The sequence below is a fragment of the Dama dama genome, chromosome 27, assembly GCF_033118175.1.
Source record: "Dama dama isolate Ldn47 chromosome 27, ASM3311817v1, whole genome shotgun sequence".
NCBI classification, from domain to species: Eukaryota; Metazoa; Chordata; class Mammalia; order Artiodactyla; family Cervidae; genus Dama; species Dama dama.
Window position 1 is genome coordinate 41486377 of NC_083707.1, and position 24894 is coordinate 41511270.

The 24894-nt window shown below is 45.6% G+C and overlaps 1 protein-coding gene across 4 annotated transcripts in view; it reads left to right on the top strand.

Moving 5' to 3' along the window:
- PTPRM (protein tyrosine phosphatase receptor type M) overlaps positions 1-24894 on the top strand; it is a 649948-nt gene that overhangs the window by 569192 nt on the left and 55862 nt on the right. For all 4 annotated transcript variants that reach the window (XM_061131248.1, XM_061131250.1, XM_061131249.1 and 1 more), the window contains 2 exons: positions 9016-9092; positions 12921-12957. In XM_061131248.1, coding sequence (XP_060987231.1) covers positions 9016-9092; positions 12921-12957 — 114 coding nt within the window. The remainder of the gene's footprint in view (positions 1-9015; positions 9093-12920; positions 12958-24894) is intronic.

A 24894-nucleotide genomic window follows, 5' to 3' on the forward strand; every position in this document is an offset into this window, starting at 1 on the left:
GTCCTGGAGATTCTTGTTATTGCTTTTCAGAGAACATAAAAGTGCTTTAATGACCACATTTATTGTTTTACAACAGTCTTTGCATATAAAATGGTTTTAATGGTGCTTAAAAACTGTTTATTGGCTGTTGTTCTTAAGTAAGTTGAACTTTTCCCTTATTTACACAACACATTTGCTGAGCAAGCCCTTCCAAGTATAAACGAATACTCCCTCCACCATTGACACACACACAGACACACGCATACAGACACACAAGCAGAGCCCTCCTAATATTCTCAGCAGTTCTTTTTTTCATTCCACTCTTTTTTTTTATTTTTATTTAATTTTTTTAAATCTTTTTTACTTTTTAAATTGGGTTTCCCTGATAGCTCAGTTGGTAAAGAATATGCCTGCAGTGCAGGAGACCCCGGTTCAATTCCTGAATTGGGAAGATCTTCTAGAGAAGGGATAAGTTACCCACTCCAGTGTTCTTGGGTTTCCCTTGTGGCTCAGCTCTTAAAGAATCCACCACCTGCAATGTGGGAGACCTGGGTTTGATCTCTAGGTTTGGAAGATCCCCTGGAGAAGGGAAAGGCTACCCACTCCAGTATTCTAGCCTGGAGAATTCACAAAGAGTCGAATTTAAATTTTTTTTATTTTTATGATAACACATCTCAGCAGTTCTTAATTGTAACTAACAATTAAAATTGAGAAAATAAGATGCAAGTCAGAAGAAAAAAATGAAACTCTGCCATTTGCAGCCACTTGAAGGGACCTAGAGGGTATTTGGCTAAGTGAAATAAGTCAGAAAGGAAAATGCAGTATATTTTCACTTATGTGTAGAATCTAAAAAATAAAACAAATGAATATAACAAAACAGCAACAGACTCACAGATACACAGAACAACTAGTGGTTACCTGGGGTGGTGGGGGAAGAAGGAGGGAGGTACAGGACAGGGTAGAGAGTTAGGAAGCATAAACTATTAAGTATAAAAGAAACTACAAGGATGTCACGTACAGCACAAGGAATACAGCCAATACTTGATAATAAGCTTAAATGGAGTATAAGCTATAAAAAATATTAATTCATTATCTCTATTTTGTATACCTGAAAGTAATATAATATTGTAAATCAACTATACTTCTACTGAATAAATGATAGGACATTGGATGGATGTATAGATAAATGGTAGGATGAGGATATGATATGATACGACATGATATGATAGAAGAAGTAGATGGCTTCAAGGAAGGCATGGAATCAGAAGCAGCTCCTATATTCCTGACTTGGGTGGATGGAGAATGGGTGAGCGAACAAATGGACAGGTGGAAGTATGGGACATTTACAAGATGTGTAACCCTGGAAGGGAAACTGACTTCGAGCTCAGAGGTAGCATGGAAAGCTTGTGAGTTTAATCCAAACATGTATTGGCATACTTTTGACATATTCAGATAGGATTCAAGTATGCAGCAGCTATGTGGACAGGTCTGGAACCCAAAAGAGATCTAAATTAGTGAATCTTCAAGCAAAGGACTGGTAGTTGTCAGCTTGTCTGTGGAGGAAGCATGGAGGGCATTGAGGGCCTTGGACCCAGCCTGGAGGGGCTTTAATAATGAGCAGTACTGAGATAAAAGTACCGACACGTGCAAAGGAGCGTGTGTCATGGAGGGGCGGGGCATGCGTGGTGTCCAGCTGGGCGTCTAGGACAAGGAAGACAGAGATGTCACAAGGGGGGGAGTAACCCAAAGCTACTTTGAAGTTGCCCACAGCTGCTTGGGGTGGGGGCATGGTGCAGCCCTGACGGTGGGGGACCCTCCACTCTCACATGAAGAGGGGCCCTTCTGAGGTCTGGTTTTCATCTGGACTCGGGGTCCCGGTGCTTCGTGAGGCGACTAAGAGGACAGTGAGAACTGGGACCCAGTCTGTCCCGCCCAGGTCTTTACCAGCAATCTCGTCTCCATCTCTGTGGCCCGTGCAAAGGGCGGCACGTCCCCAGGACTTTGTCTTAAATCAGCATGCTTCTTCCTGCTCACGGAGCGACTCCAACAGTCCCCGTGTCACTTCTGAGGGACAGACTACTGTCGCCATCCAGGTTAGGTGTAAAAGCAAGCAAAGGGAGGAGAGAAAGAGAGTTGGGGGGGAGTTTAGGGGGTAAGACTCACTGGGAAAGCATCCAGCATCAAAAATCCAGCAGAAGAATGTAAGACAGAAACACACCCACCGAACACGTGTAGAAAAGAAAAGGGTAAATTCTAGGGAAGTTAGTCAAAATAAAATTAGAGGCAGGGAATCTGCCAGGAGCCTGAAAAGAGGAGGCATCCCTGACAGAGGGTCTCAGTTAAAAAAGAGTCAGGCACAAGGCCAGACTAAGAAGTGAGCAACACAAAACCCACAGTGGGAGTGAAGCTCAGTACGGAGCCTCCAGCGCTCAGCTCAGAGCTCCTTCTTGCTCAGATCCTGCATGGCTGGACCTGGGCCCCCCACCCCCTAATGGGCAGTGGCAAAGACCCCAGGCTGGAGCAGGGGGCAGGGGGAGGCAGGATGCGCAGCACCTCCTCTCGGTTACCTCGGCCCCTCTGCCTCTTGTACCTTGAAACCAGTTTACAGCACCTGCCCTTGGCAGGATGTAACCACGGGGAGAGCAAGACTGTTATTTGCAGCAATCAATAATAATTAAAATTAATTTTGAGTCTCCTGTCAGAGGGCAAATGTTACTTAGATCATTGTGGTTCCAGTTTGCCTTAAACATGTCATCAATATTTAGCAGAAGGGGAGAACTGGTTAGAGATGAAAGATCGTCAGTGACAGACACCATCTCTGCCGCCGCAGTAACATCTAATCACTTACAGGTTCCAGCTGCAAGGCTGTGACCCAGATCCATCGTGTTCAATATGAAAATGTTAAAATATCTGAAGCTACATAGAGGTGTTTTAAACATAATATTACTTGATAAAAAGGGCATAAATAACATGGTTTAGGGATTGAGAGACCTGCTTTAAATCTCTAATTACCCCGCCTCTGATGTGCAAAGGCAGTCATACACACACACACACACACACACACACACACACACACACATACATGCATACACAGACAGACATATATACACAAAACACATATATGGTGTGTATATGTGTGTGTACATGTGTACACATAGATACACTCATAAGACTGACTTATTTACACATAACTACATACATACATGGGCTTCCCAGGTGGCTCAGTGGTAAAGAATCCGCCTACCAATGCAGGAGACGCAGGTTTGATCCCTGGGTTGGGGAGATCTCCTGAATGAAGAAATGGCAACCCATTCCAGTACTCTTGCCTGGAGAATCAGATGGACAGAGGAGGCTGGCAGGCTGTAGTCCATGGAGCTGCAAAGAGTTGGATGTGATTGAGCACATACACACACACACCCCCATACATACATATATAAACATACGTAAATACATATGTATATACACACTACAAATACACACACATAAATACATTCATACACATTCATAATGTACACACATATACATGTGTCTATACACATGCCATAAGTATGTACACACATACATAAATACACACGTGCAGACATATATGCAGGAAAGTACACACAGACTATAACTTTTCAGCAGTAAGCAATGGTTTGTTATGACCAGGCCTTAAATGTGCCTGTCTCTTAACCAAAAATATATTTTTGCCCTATTTCATGTACTGAAGGGTTTTTTGGAAGAACTTAGAGGAATGGCACAGACCTTTGATGCAGATCAAGTTTCTCAAAACGGCAGCTTATTACCCTTCTGGATGGGGTAACATTGAGTTGTGGCTATTATATAAACATTAGTTGGAGTTTGATCATATTCCTTTTAGTCATGGCTAAATAGGTTTCTTTTTCCTATTAAAAAAACAATTCGTACATATTCAGGAAAATGTGTGCAGTAAAGAGGGGGAAATTGTCCAGCACCTCACCCAGCAAATTCAAATTCTGCTAACATTTTATTTCTCTTTCCTTCAAATCTCTTTTTTCTGTAGCTTGAAGTTACTGGCTTTATTTTGAGCAATAAAAATAGATTTTTATTGTTTTCTTTCTGATTCCTAAGACAGTGCAAACTATGTAGACAATTGAAGTGGTGCATAAAATCATAAATGGAAGAAGAAACATCCCTCCCAATTTTGCCACCCAGGAGATGTCCCATCCCTCTTGCTCACGATGCTCCTACACACACATCCAAGTGCATTCGATTATTTCATAGAAACAGACTCTTAGGAGACATGCTGCTTGCAACTCACTCTCCTTCACTTATATTATGTCACAGAGATTGTTCCAAGTAAAGAAATTTAGAGTAATCTTTTATAGTGATCGTTTCAGATTCCAGTGTTTCATAAGATCACTGAGGATCAATTCTCTGCTGATAGTGCATGGTTTAAACTGGGTGGGGCTAGAATAAATTGTGTCTTAGAAAAGGAGTTTTGGGCTATCATATGACCCTGCAATCCTGCTCCTAGGCATATATCCAGAGAAAAACATGATCTGAAAGAATACATGCACCCCAATGTTCATTGCAGCACTGTTTACAATAGCCAAGACATGGAAGCAGCCTAAATGTCCACCGACAGAGGAATGGATAAAGAAGATGTGGTACATGCATACAGTGGAATATTAGCCGTAAAAATGAATGAAATAATGCCATTTGCAGCAACATGGATGGACCTAGAGAGCGTCATACTGAGTGAAATAAATCCGACAGAGAGAAATATCGTATGACACCACTTATATGGGGAGTCTAAAAAGAAGTGATACAAATGAACTTGCAAACAGAAACAGACACACAGAGAATGAGCTTATGGTTGCCAGGAGAAAGGATGTGGTGGGGCCGGCGGGGGGTGTGGTTAGTTAGGGAGTTTGAGATGGACATGTATACACTGCTGTATTTAACATGGATAAGCAGCAAGGTCCCATTGTATACAGCACAGGGAACTCTGCTCAGTGTCATGTGGCAGCCTGGATGGAAGGGGAGTTTGGAGGAGAATGGATACATGTATATGTATGGCTGAGTCTCTTCCCTGTTCACCTTAGACTATCACAACATTGTTTGTTAATTGACTATACCCCAATACAAAATAAAAAGTATAAATAGAAAAGAAAGGAAAAGGAGCTCTTGGCATGGATTCACTGGAGAGGGAGGAATCTGAAGGCAAATATGAAATGGTTCAGGTGAAAACATCAGGTCTTGAAGTCACAGCAGTAATGATATGGTGACAGAGCTGTGTACCAATGCATGGCTTATAGTAACTCAGTCTGAACAGAAGCACCACAAGGTAAGCACCATGTTATTTCCACTTTACAGTGGAAGAAACTGAGGCTGCTGCTGCTGCTGAGTCGCTTCAGTCGTGTCCGACTATCCGTAGAAGAGAGTAGTTTCCTTTTTTTATTGAAAGATAGTTGATTTTCAGTGTTTCAAGGGCACAGCAAACTGATTCAGTTATACATACATATATACTATTTTTCAGATGCTTTTCATTATAGGTTATTACAAGACACTGAATGTAGTTCCCTGTGGTATACAGTAGGTCCTTATTTAATTTTTATATAGTGTGGTGTATCTGTTAACCCCAAATCCCTAATTCATACCTCCCCGCTATTCCTGGGCTTCCCAGGTGACCGTAGTAGTAAAGATCTCACCGGCCTGTGCAGGAGGCTTAAGAGATGAGAGTTCGATCCCTGGGTCGAGAAGATCCCCTGGAAGAGGGCACGGCAACCCACTCCAGTATTCTTGCCTGGAGAATCCCATGGACAGAGGAGCCTGCTGGGCTACAGTCCATGGGGTCGCAAAGAGTCAGACACAACTGAGCAACATGGCCCAGCACTTCTACTTACCTATCTGTAGCTCTATACCTGTATAGATCAGTCTCTATATATCTATCTAGATGACTAGATCAGATAGTCTTTATATCTGCTATGTAAATTCTCCCTGAATCAGTTATAACATCTTCCTGCTTCTGTCATTAAGTAAATAAAAATCTTTGATATGTGTTCATCTTAAAAAAAAAAAAAAAGCTGGAGAAATAGCAATGAAGTTTCAAAACACACAAAACTTTTTGGGGCTTAACTGAATAGTAGGAGATGGTGAGGAAATTATTTCAAAGGCTCTGTTTATGGGAGATGAGAGTGCAGTCTTTGCAGAGATCGAAGTCCCTAATGAGAACATTCCAGAACCACTTGAGAGGCCCAGCGGCGATAAATCGGGGGGAATGGGCAGTACTCACCCTGAGGCTCCCAGGGAAATAAAGCCTGGAAGAGGAGGGATTCTGATAGGGAGCACAGCCGATTCTGAGACAGCCCTGGGTCAGAAGCTTGAGAGGCTCGGATGCGGTGCCTGCCTTTTAAAGCACAGCCTGGGGAAAGTCAGGGAGTGAAGCTGACCATCAGAGGAGCTGACTGAAGGCCAGGGGCTGCAGCAGAGCAGGGTTTGGTCCTATTGTAGCATCTTTCTTTTCGGAAGCTCAAATGACTTTACCTGGGGAACTGCTCAACACTCCCCTCTGACATCGTGTGTGGGCTCTGGCTGTTCCGACACAGACGAAAGCTGTGACCTTCCACATGTACCCCGTTCCCCAGGAACTCCCCTCCCCATGACCAGGCCAATTCTGGACCAGAGCCTCTGGTTTTAAGCAAAATGGATTCTAGGATACTAGTTCTTAGAGCGTGTCCGCCACAAGAATTTCTGCTCACCCATGGGTCCATCCCTGGGTCACTCTTGTCAGTTTGGGCAGCAACTGTAAAGGTGGTGGGAAAAGATGCCCAAGCGTCTGACACCCAGCACGTGGCGACAGCAACAGCGGGCATTCTCCATCACTCGCTTGACACCAGGCTCTCCGATCCTCTCTTCCTGTGGTTCAGTTTCGTGCTCACAGTAATCCCATGGGGAGGCACTGTGACACCCCATTTGCAGGTCAAGGAAGGAAAGCCTGGCGAGATGAAGCAACTTGCCTGGAACCACAAGTGAGGGTTCCCCTGGCACCCCAGCCCCAGAGACCACACACATGCCCACTGCCCGTGTTCTCTCGAAGCAGAGCAGGGGGACGTGGCTCTCTCCAAGCTTCACCCATGTCTGATCCACCTTTTCCCCCCTCTCCAGACGAAGGTGCTGTTACTCCCTCCAAGCTTCGCCCATGTCTGACCCTCCTTATCCCCCCTCTCCAGATAAAGGTGCTGTTACTGGTTTCATTGTTGAGTCACTAAGTTGTGTCTGACTCTTTGCGACCCCATGGACTGGAGCCCGCCAGGCTCCTCTGTCTGTGGAATTCTCCAGGCAAGAATATTGGAGTGGGTTGCCATTTCCTCCTCCAGGGGATCTTCCTGACCCAGGGATCGAACTAGCATCTCTGCGTTGGCAGGCGGATTCTTTGCCACTGAGCCACCAGAACGCCCCAAGGTATTGAGCCCAGGCTGATTATAAGGCTCGGACAGAAAATGATGTGACCATCTGTCAGGAACTGGAGTGAGAAGTCCCACCCGTGAAGGAAAGTTAGAGACTTGATGCAGAGTTCCTCCTGTGGAATCAAGCACAACGGTCCTCCGCAGAGGGTTGAACTTGAGGGACCAGCTGAAATGTTGGCTTTCACCCATTAACAGGTCACAACAATAAACAGGTTCCAGTCAGCAATTCATCTGGGTCAAACGCCCTGTCACCTGCAGGCATCCTGGCTCTAGCCTTAATCTGGGGGTGTCATTTCTCACCCACTAACCCAGATGAAATGTCAACAGAGTAGAGGCAGGACCTCCATTGCCCAGGGTCATGGCAAGTGGGGTTTCAAAGCAGTTCCCCCAGCCCACCTCTCAGACCCTGAAGTCCTTCCCTCTCAGAGAGGCTGGCTTTATCTTCCAGATACAGGGTGGGTATGAGCTTTCACTGGAAGGAAGATTCCTCTACCCCAAAGAACATTCATTTAGAAAAGCAATTTTTAAAGGACATTTATTTTTAAGTTCACTTTTGACTCATTTAAAAGACATTTGGGGGACTTCCCTGGTGGTCCAGTGGCTAAGACTCCACAGTCCCAAGGCCGGGGCCCTGGGTTCAATCCCTGGTTAGGGAACTAGATCCCACATGCCACAACTAAGACCCAGTGCAGTCAGATAAATAAATTAAAAATATTAAAAAATGAAAGATATTTGGGAATAGGAGAAATTCAACATTCCAGACACTAACATAGGGATTGGGGGTGGGGCAGTGAGCAAAACACGAAAATCCATCCCCTTTTAGGGCTTCTAGCACTTTCCTTTTTAAAATATAGATTTTCAAGGAAATAACTGAGGTGTCTGAGTAGCATTTATAGAGAAAATTCTCCATGCAGAAAAAAATGTTTAATGTGACTAATTGATACCACCATCACGACCCCTAGATGGGACTTGCTGTACTTGAGAATTTATGTTTTTATTTAATCATTAAAACAGCCCAGTTGGAGGCAGGTGCTGTCGTCCCTTGTCCAGGTGAGTGGCCGAGGCTTGGTGGTGTAACTTAGTGGCCTTGGTCACGTGGCTGATGGGGGCCAGCCTGGCTCCACCAGCCATGCCCTTGATGCAGGGGGAGAGAACCCTGGTCCTATGACTGAGGTTAGAACTGTGTCCACAACTCCCAGAAAGCTGGGTGGTGGTTTGTAATCGTTGTTCATCAAGGTGGATGTCAGAGACAACCTTCAGAATCTCAGGGCTCACGTGTGATTTAGTGGAATTGCTAAACTTCCAGTCCAAGAACTCGTCCTGCCATGATCCACAGGACTCAGTAGAAGTTTCAGACCTCTGCCGGCTATTCACATCTGTAAACGATCAAAGAATGTGTTAATGAGATTTCCTGTGAAATGCAAAGGAATATAAACCCTTCCCCATCTTAGCAGAAGTGTAGGTGTGTAGCATTTAATTCTTTGTTTATCTCTAAAGTGGCAGGATGTGGATGCCCTCTCTGTAACATGCTCGCGTTCTGCAGCTCTGCACAGACCCACAGACAGCGTTTGTTAATTGCTGTTTTCTTGTCCTTTTCCTTCTGCAGATGATCATTCCCGGGTGAGGCTGCAGACCGTAGAAGGAGACAACAACTCAGACTACATCAACGGAAATTATATTGATGTACGTATTCTGTGGCTTAGATTGTAAAGGATCCACCTGCAATGCAGGGAACCCGGGTTTGATCCCAGGTTGGGAAGATCCCCTGGAGATGGGAATGGCAACCCACTCTAGTATTCTTGCCTGGAGAATCCCATGGACAGAGAAGCCTGGTGGGCCACAGCCCATGGGGTCAAAAAGAGTTGGACACAACTGAGTGACTAACACGTATTCTGACCTGTCAGTAAACCCAGCTGTTCTGGCACATAGCACCCTCTGTATCTGCTCTAAGACAGGTGGACACAGGTTTGACCAAACGCAGCAGCCCTGTCCCAATCATGCAGAGCTTGACTGAGGACATGTCCACCTTGTGCTGATGAGCCTCCCCCACCAACCCCCATGACAGTCTCTGCCTTCTTGGCCGCCCCCTGCTTATGTAGACTAAGAAAATGGCATTTCCATTTTTGTCAACAACTTGGATTATTTGACACGTAAAGAAATCTGTTTGCATATTAATAGGACAAAACTCTCTAATTCCTCATTCGATGATTTGCCATCTCCTGTCATCACAACACTTTTAAGTTGCCTTCAAAGTCGTCTGCAGCTGTTAACCAGGACTTCTGACACATGCAAGACGTGTCATTAAATATGTAGGCTGCTTAATTATTGAAGCCTGCTTCTTTGTTCATTCTGCATCATGTTAACTGAATGTCTTACATTAGAATAAATTCTTTGGGAGGCAGCATGTTTTCACTTGAAAGAATGAATGAAATCGAAAGTAGACTGAAAATCAAGGGAACACTGCTGTTACCTCCAAGGCCCGAGTTTAGACTGAAGAGATCTCAGCTCCTGAGGCATCGTCCTCTGCGCTTGGACTTCATGCTGGTTCTTAATCCATAGGCGTTTCTTTGCACAGGCTTTATTCAGATACGTGGGTTCCTTTCTTGTCTTTGTTGAATATTACTAAGAATATTAGCATCACAATCTCTAAGAGTTATCTAAAAATAACTCTTTGGAAAAGACCCTGATGCTGGGAAGAACTGAAGGCAGGAGAAGAAGGGAATGACAGAGGATAAGCTGATTGGATGGCATCACCGACTCGATGGACTTGAGCTAGTGGGAAATAGTGGATGACAGGGGAGACTGGTGTACTGCAGTCAGTCCATGGGGTTGCAAAGAGTCCGACACAACTTAGCGACTGAACAACAACAATATACTACAGGATACTTGGGTAGTGCTCACTGGGAAGGTTTGGCATTGGGGTTACAGAGTTGAAGGTAGGGGCTGATGGAGGGTTATTTGAAGAATAATTCATATCTGTCTTCATACACCCCTAGACCCTCCTTTTGCTAATGACCAGAAACATACCCAACCCAAGGTAGAACTTTTTATTAACTCAGAGTTTCCTCCTAAGGCACACTGACTTATTCCTTTGTTCAGGAAATGTTTAGGGAGTACTTGACAGGAATGCCCAGAGGTGTCTGAGACCTGTTACCTTCTTCTCCCCGAGGCCTCACCACGTAGAAGCTGAAGTAAGAACCGTCTTTGCTGTGGTGCTCCTTCCCTGGGGAGAGTCCAGGGGAGCCCTGTTCATACTGCAGTCCAGCCCTCCAGCCCTTGGGCTCCTTGAGCAGAGGGACAGTGTCTGGTCCTGCTGTATTCCGCCCCATCACAGGTTAGGATGCTGTAAGCCCTCAGCATCTTCTGAGTCACCATCTGAGCAGTAGCTGTGATCAGATTAGGCTTGTTCTGGGGGCCTTTTGAACTAAGCTTTAAAGAACAGCTGTGTAAGGCTTCAGGTGATCCAGCAGTGTGCCGCAGCTACTGAAGCCTGCAAGCCCTAGAACATGTGCTCCGCAACAAGAGAAGCCACCACAGTGAGAAGCCCGCACACCACAACTAGAGAAGGCCCGTGTGCAGCAACAAAGACCCAGAGCAGCCAAAAAAAAAAAAAGAATAGCTGAGTAGGGACACAGAGGGGAGGACATAAAAGTCATGAACATACTAGATTCATTAGTTTTCGTTTTTAACAGAGAAAGAGTCAGTGTTCAGGGCCACTTTTCACTTAATCGGTGAGATTTTATTGAGCATCTATTACATGTCAGTAACTGTTTGAGTTGCTGGTGTTGTAATTGTGAACAATTCAGGCCAAAACAGAATACTAAGCACTGATATAAGGGACCTAATGGTCTAATGGGGAGAAAGAGGCCATAAATGAAACAAGTCATGGTATATTGAAGTCTGGTATATTGGACAGTAGGAGGAATAAAGTGGCTGGAGTTGGCTCCACTGAGAAGATGGGGGTCTGGGCCAGGTGGGTATCTCAGGGGGGAGCCTCCAGGCTTAGAAGCAGCCCCAGGAAAGGCCTGGCTGAGGAGCACGCCAGGCAGATGTGGAGGGATCTGAAGGGCGTGGCGTCCAGGTGAGGGAGGTCATAGGCAGGTGAGTATGTGGCTCTTCCTGTGAACCAGGAAGTCAGAGGGTCAGCGCAGAGGAGTGACTGGATCTGGAAGTGGGAGGAGGGTGAACTGTGGGTTGGCAGGAGTCAAAGTTAAGATGGCTGATGGTGACCTGGCCCATCAAATGACCCTCGCCTCTGCCAGCACCTTGCAGACCCACACAGACAGTGGTGAGTCCAGCCAGGTCCTGTCTCGTGGAGCTTATTGACTGACAGGAAATGAGTGACCATCAAAATAACCCTGCTTAGTATCTTGTGACTCTGTGTCAGAGACCTGCTGCTGGTCAGGGTAGAGAAGAATGTGTCGACTTGGGTTGTCTTTTAAGAGCAAAAAGATCTAAGTGGTCTGAGCAATTGGTATTTCCTCTCCAGGTATCTTTATTCTCTTTTCCAGCTGACTTTGGGCAGTGTTTTGTGCCTTCTCAGGGGAGAGAAAGAGGAAGTGTTAAGGTCCGTGGCAATATTACACGTTCGTGCATGCGCTTAGTCGCTCAGTCGTGTCCGACTCTTTGTGACCCCATGAACCGTAGCCCGCCAGGCTCCTCTGTCCATGGGATTTCCCAGGCAAGAGCACTGGATTGGGTAGCCATTTCCTCCTCCAGGATGGTATGTGTTAACCTGTGTGTCATTTTCTCTAAGTTGACTTAACTTGCCCAGAGATCTGTCCTGCAATGTCCTTGTTCCCTTCTTGCTTTGGTCCCAATTTTCGTCTTTCCCCCTTCTTGTAGGGTCATGATTAAAGGAAGGGGTCTTGCAGAATTTCTGCTTCTTTAAATTCTTGGTCCTGCTACAGAATCATGTCTTGGTATCTGTAATGTTTAAATATGATGTTTGGTATACCCACTCCAGTATTCCTTCCTGGAGAATCCCATGAACAGAGGAGCCTGGCCAGCTCTAGTCCATGGGGTTGCAAAGAGTCGGACATGACTGAACGACTTAGCACAGCACACAGCACATTACTGTTGATGTAACTGTCTGTACCAATATAACAGAATATGAGTTAAAGCTTTGTCACATTGCCGATAACATCCCAAACACAAATGAAATTCTATTGCACATTCCTAGCCGGTTTGCACTCTAATCAGAGTCGTGGTCATGTTATTTCAGAAAATCCATACGTTGTTGGTGTTTATTGCTCATCCGTCATCTCTTAGCCTGTGTGTGATTAAGTTACTCACCCACTCCTCACTGTGCAGGCATCAGAACTGTTACACATTGATGCACCTTGGCTTATTAAGAGACGCTCAGTGGTCCCGAGTCTGGTAATGTAACTTCCCAGTGATGCAGCTGTTGGTATTTGAAAGTGCATTCATTTTGGCAAACTTAGTATGTGACTTCTGTGCTGCTTATTGATTTTCAAGTTTGTCTAATATTCTTTCTCATTTATTTTTTAGGGTTATCATCGACCCAATCATTATATTGCTACACAAGGTAAGTTGATTCCAGCTTTGATGTCTTTTTTGGTTGTTTGCCCATTCTCTGTCATTTCATACCCAGCTCACCCTCCCCGGGAACTCTGTCACATGCTGCTGTAGCCCCGGGGGCTAATTGCATTTCCAGCCATCAACACATGCACTCCTGGTTTCCCATCAGAGGTCCTGGTGATGTAATCATTCAGTTAGAACTTCATATTGAGATCAGTAGAGGAAATGTGTTCATCAATTAATTATTGAATTAACTCTGCCTGCCTGAGCAATTAATCTGACATTTGCAAGAATAGATGTATAGATATTCGTTGAAGAAATAGGTACTGTATATTCTGTGTATAAAGACCTGAACTGGTCACTGCTGGGGATGCAAGCCAAATCCAGTAGGTACCCTTGTTACATTGGTGTGAGTTAGTAGGGAAGACATGTTCACATGCTGTATACTTAAAACCTTGTGTGAAACCAACATGACGTTGTAAAGCAGTTATCTTCCAATTAAAAATTTTTTAAAAGCCTAAAAGAAAAAAAAATGCCAGTATCATGGGTCCTTTGTAAAGATTAAATAAGATAAATGACACCTATTCCAATACTGTTATTATTACTATAATATTCATGTGATTAATATAAAATATATGATTGGTATATGATTATAAATACAATTAATATAATATATATTATATAAACACATATCTATGTTAATATATCAATATAACATCAATATATTAAATCTATAAAATTAATATCCATTAAATTTATATTTATATATACATATAATATAATAAATATTAATATAAGTATTATAATAAATATATTATTATTTTTAAAACACCTTTTGTGATAGATACAGATAAGGTGTTAAGGAAATTCAGAAATTCAGACAAAAAAGAGGTCGCTTTCAGGTGGGATGGTTCAGAAGCAGCCTTGTGGCAGAGGAGCGCCTGGGCAGGGAAGGTCTGACTGGCAGAGACATCACGAGCAACAATCTGAAAGCAGCAAGTCCGTGCTCCTGGGTAGAAGGCAGTTGGTGGCTCACCGTGGCTAAAGGAAGTGGAAGGCCAGAGGAATGTGTCAAGGAAGTTCAAGTACCGTTGATGTAGAGTGCTGTGGTAATTTCTGCTGTCCATCACATTTACGTGGCGTGGTTTCGGTACCGTCTCCCCCACCAGTGATGGGGCAGGTCATCTGTGGAGAGTGAGGATCATGGGAGACTGAGGTTTTCAGGAAGAGGTGTCATCATTGTCAGGTTGCTGAGTCAGTACAAGGTGAACAGAGGAAGTGCTGGGAAACAGAGACACCCACTTGGGTTGAAGTGTTAGGGACGAGTGAAGAGTGAGTTCTCTGTGTTGTATTACTTTATCATTGTTTCGGTGACACATCATATCCCAGAAACAGGCGTGGGGAAACCAAACGGATGCAGTCTGCCGCTAGTTAGGGGTTGGCAGGGGGATGCCTGAGAAAAAGTCAAGAATACCAAGAAATCATGGGTGTAAAGTCTCAGATTGGAGGCAGGGAGGCCAGAGTGTCCACTGGGCCCTGAGGAACAGGAAGGCACTGAAGGATTGAGGCCAAGTTCGGTGGTGAGTCAGGAGGTAGAACAGGTGGTCGTAGACAGAGACCAGAGTCCAGCGCCTAGAGCAGTGGTGTCTGGCAGAGCTCTCTGCTCTGGTGGAAATATTCTCTGTGTCGTCCAATATGGTAGCCACTAGTCATCCATGGTCATTGATACTCAGAGTGTATCTACTGCAAAGAGTGACTGGATTTCAAGTTTAAACAGCTGCATTTGGCTCTTCCCCATTGGAGGTATCAGGCAACAGAGCTCTGGGGCAGACAATCTCTGGGTGTGGCCAGAATTATCCTCCTGATCCCCACGGACACAGCAAAATCCTGGGGGCACGAGTCTCAGAGTCGTGTTGTGTCATCACGTCCAGATGCTGCACTTGGATCCAGGGTGCGTCCTTCCCTGGAATAAAAGCATCAGTGCCTCCCTCCAAGGTCACTTTGTTGTCAGAAGGAGCACCACATGGACAGTGCCTACTGTGAGCCTGGCAGAAGCCCGGCCCTTGGTAGGAAATGCTAAGGGCTCAAGAAAGCACACACTTGGTTTGTCTCACATCTGGGACAGAGCAAGGACATCTGAACCCAAGTCCAGCCCTGGGAGCGTCCAAACAGAGCGGACTGATACTGGGGCTTCACATCTGTCCTCTAGGCTATCAGAATGTTCCCGAGTCAGGTCATAACAGCTCTGGTTTATACATGGGATGATTATCGGACATCTGCAGTTTTTACAAATTTACATGAACATTTTGTTGCAAAATAAACAAAACACTCCTTAGTTCTTGTCGAGCAGCCCACGTTCTTGTAGAAAGTATAACCAGAAAATTAAATCTGATTTAAATGTCCACAGTTGAGGGCTATAGATTCGTGTAACCAAATAGCCAATGGAAGTACAGATTGAAGACCCCAAAGTCCTACTTGGGGCCCCTCCCTCATTCATCCTCTGCCCCTCTGTCCCCAAGGGAGGTCACCCCTGGAAGAAAAAAATGCCATAACAGAAGTCACTTTCTGGCCCCATTAGAAGTAGTTTGAGTGATACTTATTTGCTCTGCAGCCATCGTTGGCAGCCTTCACCCTATCAAGTATTAATGAACAGATATATTTGCAGACAGATGAGAAATGGCAGATGTCCTCAGTTTGAAGGAGACCACTATGGTGCCCTTTAGCAAAGAAGGGCCCCCCCCCCTCCACCTTACAGAGTGTGGCCCTTTCCTTGGTGACTGGTGGGCCACAGGCTGGACTTTAAAACCTGGCAGTCCTTGCATCACTGTTGCTGGTGCAGGAAGAGGAGGAAATGAGCCGATTTTTAATCTAACATTCAGTCCAGACAGTACCCGTCCTGTTACGAGTAATACCTTCAGACCATGATGTTCGGATTAAAAAGTCAGAATGTCTTTTCTCCAGCGCACCACAGGCACAGTGTAACTGGTGGCCTCGGGTAGCCAGTGATAAAGATTTCTGCTCATCTGCAGTAATCGACCGGGACAAGATGGAACATGTTTGTGGGTGGCAAGAGAATCACGAACAGCCTGATTCTAAATCCAACAAATGGAGTGATGAAGACTAACAGGCAGATGCCATGTTTAAATCCCTCCTTGCTCTTTTTGCCTCTTTACTTTGCACTGAGACAAGTCTTTAAAATCTGTTCACAGCAGGAACCCCTGAAACTACATGAATGGTCCATTTTCCTGACAACCAGTTCTATCCCCAAGAGTTGGAAATACACAGATTCCTAGCAAGTCCCCTCAATGCAGAGGACGTGTCATGACCGTATCCCTTCAGCCTCCCCCACCTCCCTCCACTTTATTGATTTTTCTACGAGTAACTGATTCTGACCTTTGGTGATAACGGTAATGTTTCTGCAGATTGAAGGGACCACATTCTAGCCAGAGTGGTGGCTTTTTTGATGTGTTCTTCCCATCTCCCCGCCCTTTAATTGTTCTCCATCTGGCAGCTAATATATTGATGCCCCGATGTTCACTGCGTCACATGTGCCTGGCCAGCTATTAATACAGTTATAACCTTGGGAATAAGAACCTGGCACACAGGGGTCAAAGGACAGAAACTCATGTTTGTCGCCGCCTGTCCACACTCAGAGCCGGGGCAGAGCTGGGGGTTCAAAAGCTGGTTCACAGAGAGGCAGTACCCACTCAGGTGGGTGGAGTCACCCAGAATGGATCATAATCAATCAGAAGATGCCCCATAGAGACCACCGAAGAGACCACCGCATGGGCCGTGAGCCGGAGGTTCTGTGCACATCAGAACCGCTCCTCCACGGCCATCCGAGAACTCGAGGTCATGGAGAAAGGAACGGGAAAGGGTTAGTCACTCAGTTGTGTCCAACTCTTCGCGACCCCCACAGACTGTAGCCCACCAGGCTCCTCTGTCCTTGGGATTCTCCAGGCAAGAATACTGGAGTGGGTAGCCTTTCCTCCTCCAGGGGATCTCCCCGACCCAGTGATCAAACCTGGGCCTCGCACATTACAGGCAGGTTCCTCACCGTCTGAGCCACCTGGAAAAAGGTTCTCTTTACTATTATTTAGGTTTATTTTTCAAACTGACTCAAGGGTCCTGCTTCAGAGAACTCAGGAAAGGCTGTGGGAGGTAGTTACAGAAAAAATGGCTGTAAGTCTGTGGTGGACACGGCTGCGCCCTCCCTCTGATTCATGCCCAAGGTTCCTCTGTGGGCTGGAGATGCATGGGAACACGGGGGGATCCTGCCCAGAGGATCCCCCTGCATCACAAAATCTGGGGTTCACGCAGTTTAGGGGTGGGGCACCTGCACTTGGCCTGGGTCTCAGAGGAACGGGGACAGGTGGATGGGGAGGCAGGTGTTAATCCAGAGGGTAGGCCGAGTGGGAGGACACCCGAGATCCAGGAGGAGTTGGGGCCCGAAGGAGACTGCTGAGAGGGGCGTGGTACCTGGGGTCTTAGTTGCTGGTTGAAATGGATCATCACTCAGGAAAAGTTCACACAGACACACAGTTTTACATGGACGTTTAGGCATGCTCTGACTTTCTACAGTCCAGCTTGAAAAAATCTATGCCCCCCAGATTAAAACCCTTGAATTGGCGGGGGAGGTCTAAGAGCAAAGAACCAACAGGTAAAGTGAGGACACTGATTAAAAGGCTTTGAGCAAGGAGCCGTGTTTACTGAACGGCAGAGAGGCAGGGAGGGAAAAGGAAGGGTGTTTCTAAGCTGTGTGGTGGTGAGAACAGTGCTTTAAGAAGATTACTTAATGTGGAGTCATCCTGGAAAGAAAAACCTGGAAATAAAGATAGCAAGGAGTAACCACAAGAAAATTTGGGGTAGAGGTGAATAGTTCAGACAACAGTAATGACAGGAATGCAGCTGTAGTTTTTATTTTATTCAACGATCCAGGTTGCATATGACTAAAATATGTTTTCTAATATTAAATACATTATGTTCTAGTTTCAAAACTGTTCATTCTTAAGCATGATTCCTTCTCATTTAAGAAAATGCAATAAATATATTTTCTTATGTTTTAGTAGTTAGGGTTGATATAATACTATTCTTTCTGAAACATAGCTTTTTTCTTTGTCCATTCGTTCAGTAAATATCAAGTGCCATTTATGTACTAGGCTTTGTGCTGTAACTAATTTAATGTAATTTCCATCCTCCGACCGCTTAAGATATTACTTGTCTCGTTTCATAAATAGGAGACTTGAGGCCCATGGAGAGAAGCAGGGGTTGAATACAGAGCTAATGCATAGCTGAGTGCCTTGCCTTGCGGTATACATCTCTCTATGTCTGGATAATGTGTGAGCCCCACTGGGCACTGCGTGCTGCCGCTTACGTGGGCCTCTTGAAGGTCACCCCTCAAAGTCACATGATGAATCTTTTATGAAATGAATCTAGGATCCAACCCTTTCCTTCTAAGTAACCAGTCATGTCCAACTCTTCGTGACCCCATGTACTATGGCCTGCCAGTCTCCTCTGTCTATGGAATTCTCCAGACAAGAATACTGGAGTGGGTTGCCATTCCCTTCTCCAGGGGATCTTCCCAACCAAGGATCAAACCAAGGGAATGAACCCAGGTCTCCCACATTGCAGTCAGATTCTTTACCATCTAAGCCACCCTTTCTATGTAACAGTGTTTCTCTAAAAGCAAATTTTCTATGATATGTTCATATCTGAAAACACCTTTTAATTAAAATGGTCTTAAATGTCCTGAAATATGACTCTGAGTGTTTGGAATTGCCTTGTTCCCAAGTGGGCCTCTAGGTACCTGTCTGGAAGACCTGCTGGTCCAGGGCTTAGCTGGTCCAAGGAGCTAATGCTGATGGTAGCAAAGAGACTCAATGTGATCAGATCAAGGCCAAGTTCAGAATTCCAGTTGGGTGGCCAACCCTGTCAAATTAGCACAATTCAGGAAAGAAGAAATGATGAAATAGCTGTCGGGAGCCTAATTGTATGGATTCACAATCTAGGGTTAGAAAGATATTCATCTTTCCTTCTCAGAGACCCTGAATGCTCAGAGTTCAGAGTTTCAGGGCACCAAGTCATTCTGGCATAGACGCAGGAACTGATAGTGAAAACGAGATACCAGATAGTTACTTACTGTCCATCAGACAGAACCGCCCCCAGCCTGGCAAGAGCAGTCTGTGTCTCAGGCCAGCCAGAGAGGTAGATGCTTCAGCAGAAGGCCACTTCCTGGCCTGCATCCAAAGAAGAACCAGAGTTCATCCGCTGATCTGCAAGCATCTATCTGCCCAAGGCCGGGTGGAGGGCGGGCACAAAGCAGATGACCAGTGGGTTGGCAGCAGCCAGGGAGGGAGTGAAGGGAAGAACAGACAAGCAAATGGGGGGCTGCTGGCTGTGTGCCCAACACCAGTCAGGATTGGACTATTCCACCCAGGCCACAGGACGCCTCTTGCTGGCTTGATGACGTGTCTGCTGACATGGGTGGATTTTTGTCTTCAATATATGTGACTCCTCTCTAAGTTAAGGACTGGTCAACTCCTATTCTTGTGGACACTTTTTCTTTCGACATGTCAGTAAATCGAGGCACTGGTTTTGGAGACAGTTCGTCTTGTCAAGGTCACTTAGTTTAGCTCCCCTCTGACTCTGTTGGTGCATATATAGCCACCTCCATCTACACCTTAGATGGTCAGTCTTATTTGTCCATAATTATAATCTGTTACTAACTTGGAAATGAGAACTGAAACAGATTTCCTCCCAAGACTTTGAGCTAGGAGCAGACTTTCACATGAAAATAATAGGGGCTTCCCTGGAGGTCCAGTGGTTAAGAATCCGCCTTGCAACGCAGGGGACAGAGGTTCGATCCCTGATCCAGGAAAATCCCAGATGTCTTGGAGCGACTAAGCCTGTGTGCTACCACTTCTGAAGCCCGCACACCCTAGAGCCTGTGCTCCATAATAATAGAAGCTGCTGCCGTAAGAAGCCTGCACACTGCAACGAAGAGTAGCCCCCACTTACCGCAACTAGGGAGAGTCAACGTGCAACAGTGAAGACCCAGCACAGCCAAAAAATAAATAAATAAGGCTTTTTAAAAAATAAAGAAGAGGAAAATAATAAAAATGTGGGTCATGAAAGTTTACAGTGAAAATACCTCCAGGTCCTCCACTACTGTGGAACAGTTGAAACTTTGCTGCTGTTGAAACTTTCATTCTGTTTACTCTTCATCTGTTTTTCTTCTGAATTTCATCCACATACCCTGTGTGGTATGAACATTGTTAATAAGGGTTTTCAGAACGATGACTATGGGTTATGTTTTCCCTGGCATCTGAAGCAGTAAATACCAGTGCTTAGAACAGGACACCGCTTCGCTCAGCAGGTCAAGACTTGTCAGAGGGTCAATGCAAGTCCCGCACACTCTGTAAAGAGCTTTTGTCTCCGGGGTTCTGGCCTCCAGGTAGAGATGAACACTTGAGATTATTTCTCAGTAGAACTGAAACATTTTTTTATATCCAAAGCTAAGCCTTCAGTAAACATCTTTTGTTTTTATCCCTCCAAGTACCAGCTCTGCATGCTCCTCAAGTACAGACTCTCCATTAGCTGCCATTGTTCTTCCTGCTGAGCTGTTCCCCCATTGTCAAGGGGTTGTAGGTTATGTTTGGATTTACTTATCATATCCTATTGAAGATTGGTTTACAAGTATTGGTCAGTAAAGTGGAATATTCTCTGGTCTGCAAACTTCAGGAGGGAGGCTGTGAGAAAGTGTGACTTATATGCAGACCTCTAAGGAGGTCTCAGTATCCCTGTCACCCAGGGCCACACCGTCCATGTGGGGCCCACATGCATCTTACTCTCCATCTGCAGATCTTCAAGGCAAAATGAACAGGTGCAAGGAACAGCTTATCCACAAACTTCCTCTGAAACAATAATTTTTCTTCACCAGGTGAATTTTAGAAGCTACTGGCCAATGAGCCCAAAGGTCTGATCACAGACATCGCTCAGCCCCATGCTCTTCATAAACTCAGTCATTAGAAGGGAAAATATTTAAAGCTGGCTTGCAAATGAAAGGATGAAATCGAAATTAGACCATGTTAGGTACCATCTGCCGTGTTGTCCTAGGTGCTACGGCAGAAACACATCCCTCCAGGAAAGGAACCTAAGTTGATACAGAGTAATTGGAAGACATGATGTCCCACAGGTTCAGGGTCCTTGAAGCAAATGCTTTTCAAATCTTTCAAAGTAATTTAGAAGTGTTCCTGTTTTTTGTTTTTTTTTTTTAAGATTTATTTATTTGGCTGCGTCAGATCTTAGTTTCAGCACGTGGGGTCTTCCGTTGCAACACACAGACTCTCTAGTTGTGGTACGTGGGCTCAGTAGTTGTAGCGAGAGGGCTTAGTTGCCCTGCATCATGGGAGATCTTAGTACCCCGACCAGGGATTGAACCCATGTCCGCTGCATTGCAAGATGGATTCTTAACCACTGGGCTACCAGGGAACTCCCAGAAATGTTCCTCATTTAACGTAGAAAAATTATAGTACCTTTTAGAGTTGGTAAAAACTTTAAAAATCTTCAAGTCCATCTCCCTTCTTTTGTCATCGAAGCAGTTGGAACTTAAAGCACAGCTTTAAGTGACTGTCATCCATGTCAGCTCAAATAAGTCACATATGCTGAAGGCTTTGTGAACTACACAGGTGAGCATTCATACTTGAATAGGGCTTATGCCGTGTTCAGCTTAGGAGGAACATCCTGGGCTTCTGGCCTCCTAAGGTGCCTCAGTCAACAGTGAGGAAGAGATAGAAGGTCTCATCATTCTCCCAGGTTCAGCCCTGAAAGAATGGAGCAGTGACTAGTGCCCAGGTGTTTTTCTCCAAGGACTGGCGTTGCCCCACCTTCACCCACTTTTGCAGAGCCAAGCTGTGGCTTTCAGGCCTAGTCCATTGAAACTGAACCAGTATTTCTGTGCATCTACCAAGGGCCTGCCAAGTGCGGAGTCAGGAACAGAGCGTGACTCAGGAATTAGACAATGTGGCAGCCAGCTGTTACTGACCTGGGAGTTTGCTGCAGTGTCAGATTTGTGCAGGACTTCAGCTGTTTCTCTCTCCTAGCCCTAAACAATTGAGGGGGTGGAGAAGCGAGCCCCGATTCAGCCCGAGAATCACTCTTCCTGCGTGTCGGGACCAGGATCCTTTATTGTCCATCGAGGCAGTTTTGGACAAGTCTCTCAAGGCAGCAGACTTGAGGAAGTGTCTAGCCATTGCAAGCTCCCTTTCTCGCCTTCTCACTCAAAAGGATACTTCTGGAAACTTCCCGATACCATTGAAAACTCGAGACTGCCTGCACTCTGTTCTGTCTAGGGAGTCAACTTACCTCTATTTTGTTCATTTATCAGATTTATTCTCTTTTGTCTCAAATAAAAGTGGATCCCACTTGTGCACTAAAAAAAAGCTTAATTAAAGAAGAGAGTGACTAACGAAAACCTTTATGTCTCCGACAGTGGCCCCTGAAGCATGTGCAGGGAAGTTTTTCCCTTCATCTTGCTTCTTCTTGACAGAAGGCAGGCGGGTCCTTTGGGTCACCCAGCCCCTCAACGCTGAACGCTGCCATTCTTTTTTTTCTCCTTGATTGCTTCTCTCTGTGCCCCTCTTTGGAGCGTGAACAAGCACTCAGAATGAATACATGAGGCTTCTCTTTGGGGACAGGCCTGATGGATGTTCTGCGACTCAGCCTGCAGGAGACTCTTGTGCTGGGAGCATCTGTCATGTTCCTCCCTCCCGAGGCTACAGACACTTTCTCGGCTGCCTCCTCCCAGCTCTTCGAGCAGTGTTTCCATCCAGCTTGCTGCGGGGATCAGGGACCAGCAGACCCCCAGGAATGCATCTCTGTACCTGAGAGTAGGCTCTTGCCCTTCTCTGCCGACCACCTGTCCGTTCTCCTCTACCACGAGTTCTTCTTTGGAGGCCTCATCTTTGCTGCCACTTGTATCTGATTTATCTGCTGTATCCTTCAGTTTCCATGTCAAGAACAATAGCAGCCTTTGCATTCTCATTCACAGAGGTAGGGCTTCCCAGGTTGGCACGGTAGTAAAGAATCCACCTGCCAATACAAGAGATGCAGGAAGATACAGATTCTATCCCTGGGTCTAGAAGATCCCCTGGAGTAGGAAATGGTAGCCCACTCCAGTAGTCTTGCCTGGAAAAATCCCATGGACAGAGGAGCCTGGCAGGCTACACTCCATGGGGTCACAAAGACTCAGACATGACTGAGCACACACCCAGACTGGCATTCCTGTTCACAGGAACAGCAGTACCACTGCAAGATGGAAGTGTTTATGTAACTGCTGGGAATGTGTGATTCTAGAGGAGGGCTGGGTTTAGTCCAAAAGGAACAAAATCTAGTTTCAGTTCAAAGTGAAACCTGTGGCTAAACAATAGTTAACAACGACCCTTAAAAGATAGAGCTTCCCAGGTGGCTCAGTGGTAAAGAACCCACCTGCCAATGCAGGAGACATGGGTTCAACTCCTGGATTGGGAAGATCCTCTGGAGAAGGGAATGGCTACCCACTCCAGTATTCTTACCTGGGAAACCCCATGGACAGAGGAGTCTGGCTGGCTATAGTCCATGGGATTGCAAAGAGTCAGACAGGACTAAGCGACTAACACTTCCACTTCACATTCACTTCAGCAGTTCACTTAAGCAAAGGGGGTTTCAGAAATGCCTTGGAGCATTCTAGTCCTGCCAGGAGTCACCCTGTTGCTGGTTTTTGTTTGCAAATAGTCCTTTGTTTATGCAACATGGTCACAATCCAATCTTTTAATTCTATGGATTTCATTTGGCCCTAAGATTCCTTCATATACAAACATGCTTTATGTCAGTAACCAGGACATGGCTTTTACCCCTCCCAGAGATGGTGGAGCAGAATGGTTAGTTAGAGAGTAGACACTGACGTTACACTGTTGGAGCTCAGACACCAGCTCTGCCAGCAGCCTCTCGACAGGTATTAGCTGAAACTCTTGTCATCATTCCATTGATTCCAAAGACACAGCTCTCAAAGCACATAGGCAGCCAGGCTTTAACCCAAGTGTAGCGTATGCTCACGTCGTCTTCATAAAAGCTAATACATCCTACACCTGTTCGTGCTTCTTCCAGGATGTACCAAAGGGAACCACTTAACGTTTTCACCAGCATCCCACATTCCCCTCCAGAGTACAAAAACGATCGTCACTGTTATTGACTTTTAAACAGATGTGGGTTGCAAAGACAATAAGCTGTCATCCACTCTAGAAAGCACATTTTCCATTGGTTTTTGAAGTCTTGCAGACATTGACCATTTCTGATTGCAAGAGAGGACACCAGTGTGGGGTCCTGCAGGCCTCTCTGAAGCATCCTTAGGGTCAGGTTACATGTATGTGAAAACAGCTTAATTTCAAACTGAACAAGTCCCTCTCCAATAGACTTCATCCAAACCAATTTCTGATCTAAGAGTCACACAGGATGCTTTAGAGACCAGCTTTGGAAGCCAAGAAACCACTAGAGAAGAAAATGGAGCTGAGCAGTGATCTGGGAAAGAGAACAGATGACGGAGAAGCAGAGTGGGAGTTAGAGGAAGACGTAGGGAAGACCTGTGCTCTCGGCCTGTTTCTGCAGCCTGTGTTGGGTGGAGCCGGCAAGGCAGACTCCAACTTCTGCTTGGCTGACCAGATGCCTCAAAGTGGCCAATCTGCACCAGGAAGCAGGGAGACAGAGTAGGGCTGGAGGAAGAGGAATTCTTACTCCAGGCCACTGGGATCAGCTTCACGTAGTGGAGGCCCAGGAACGGTGGGGGTTCCTTAATCCCTGCATGTTAGCTTAAGAGAAAGACCATGGAGTCCGTCATTGATGTGTGTGCAATGATTTTAAAAATTAGTGTTCTTTTTAAAGTGGAATAACATTATCATGGTTAATAGGTTCT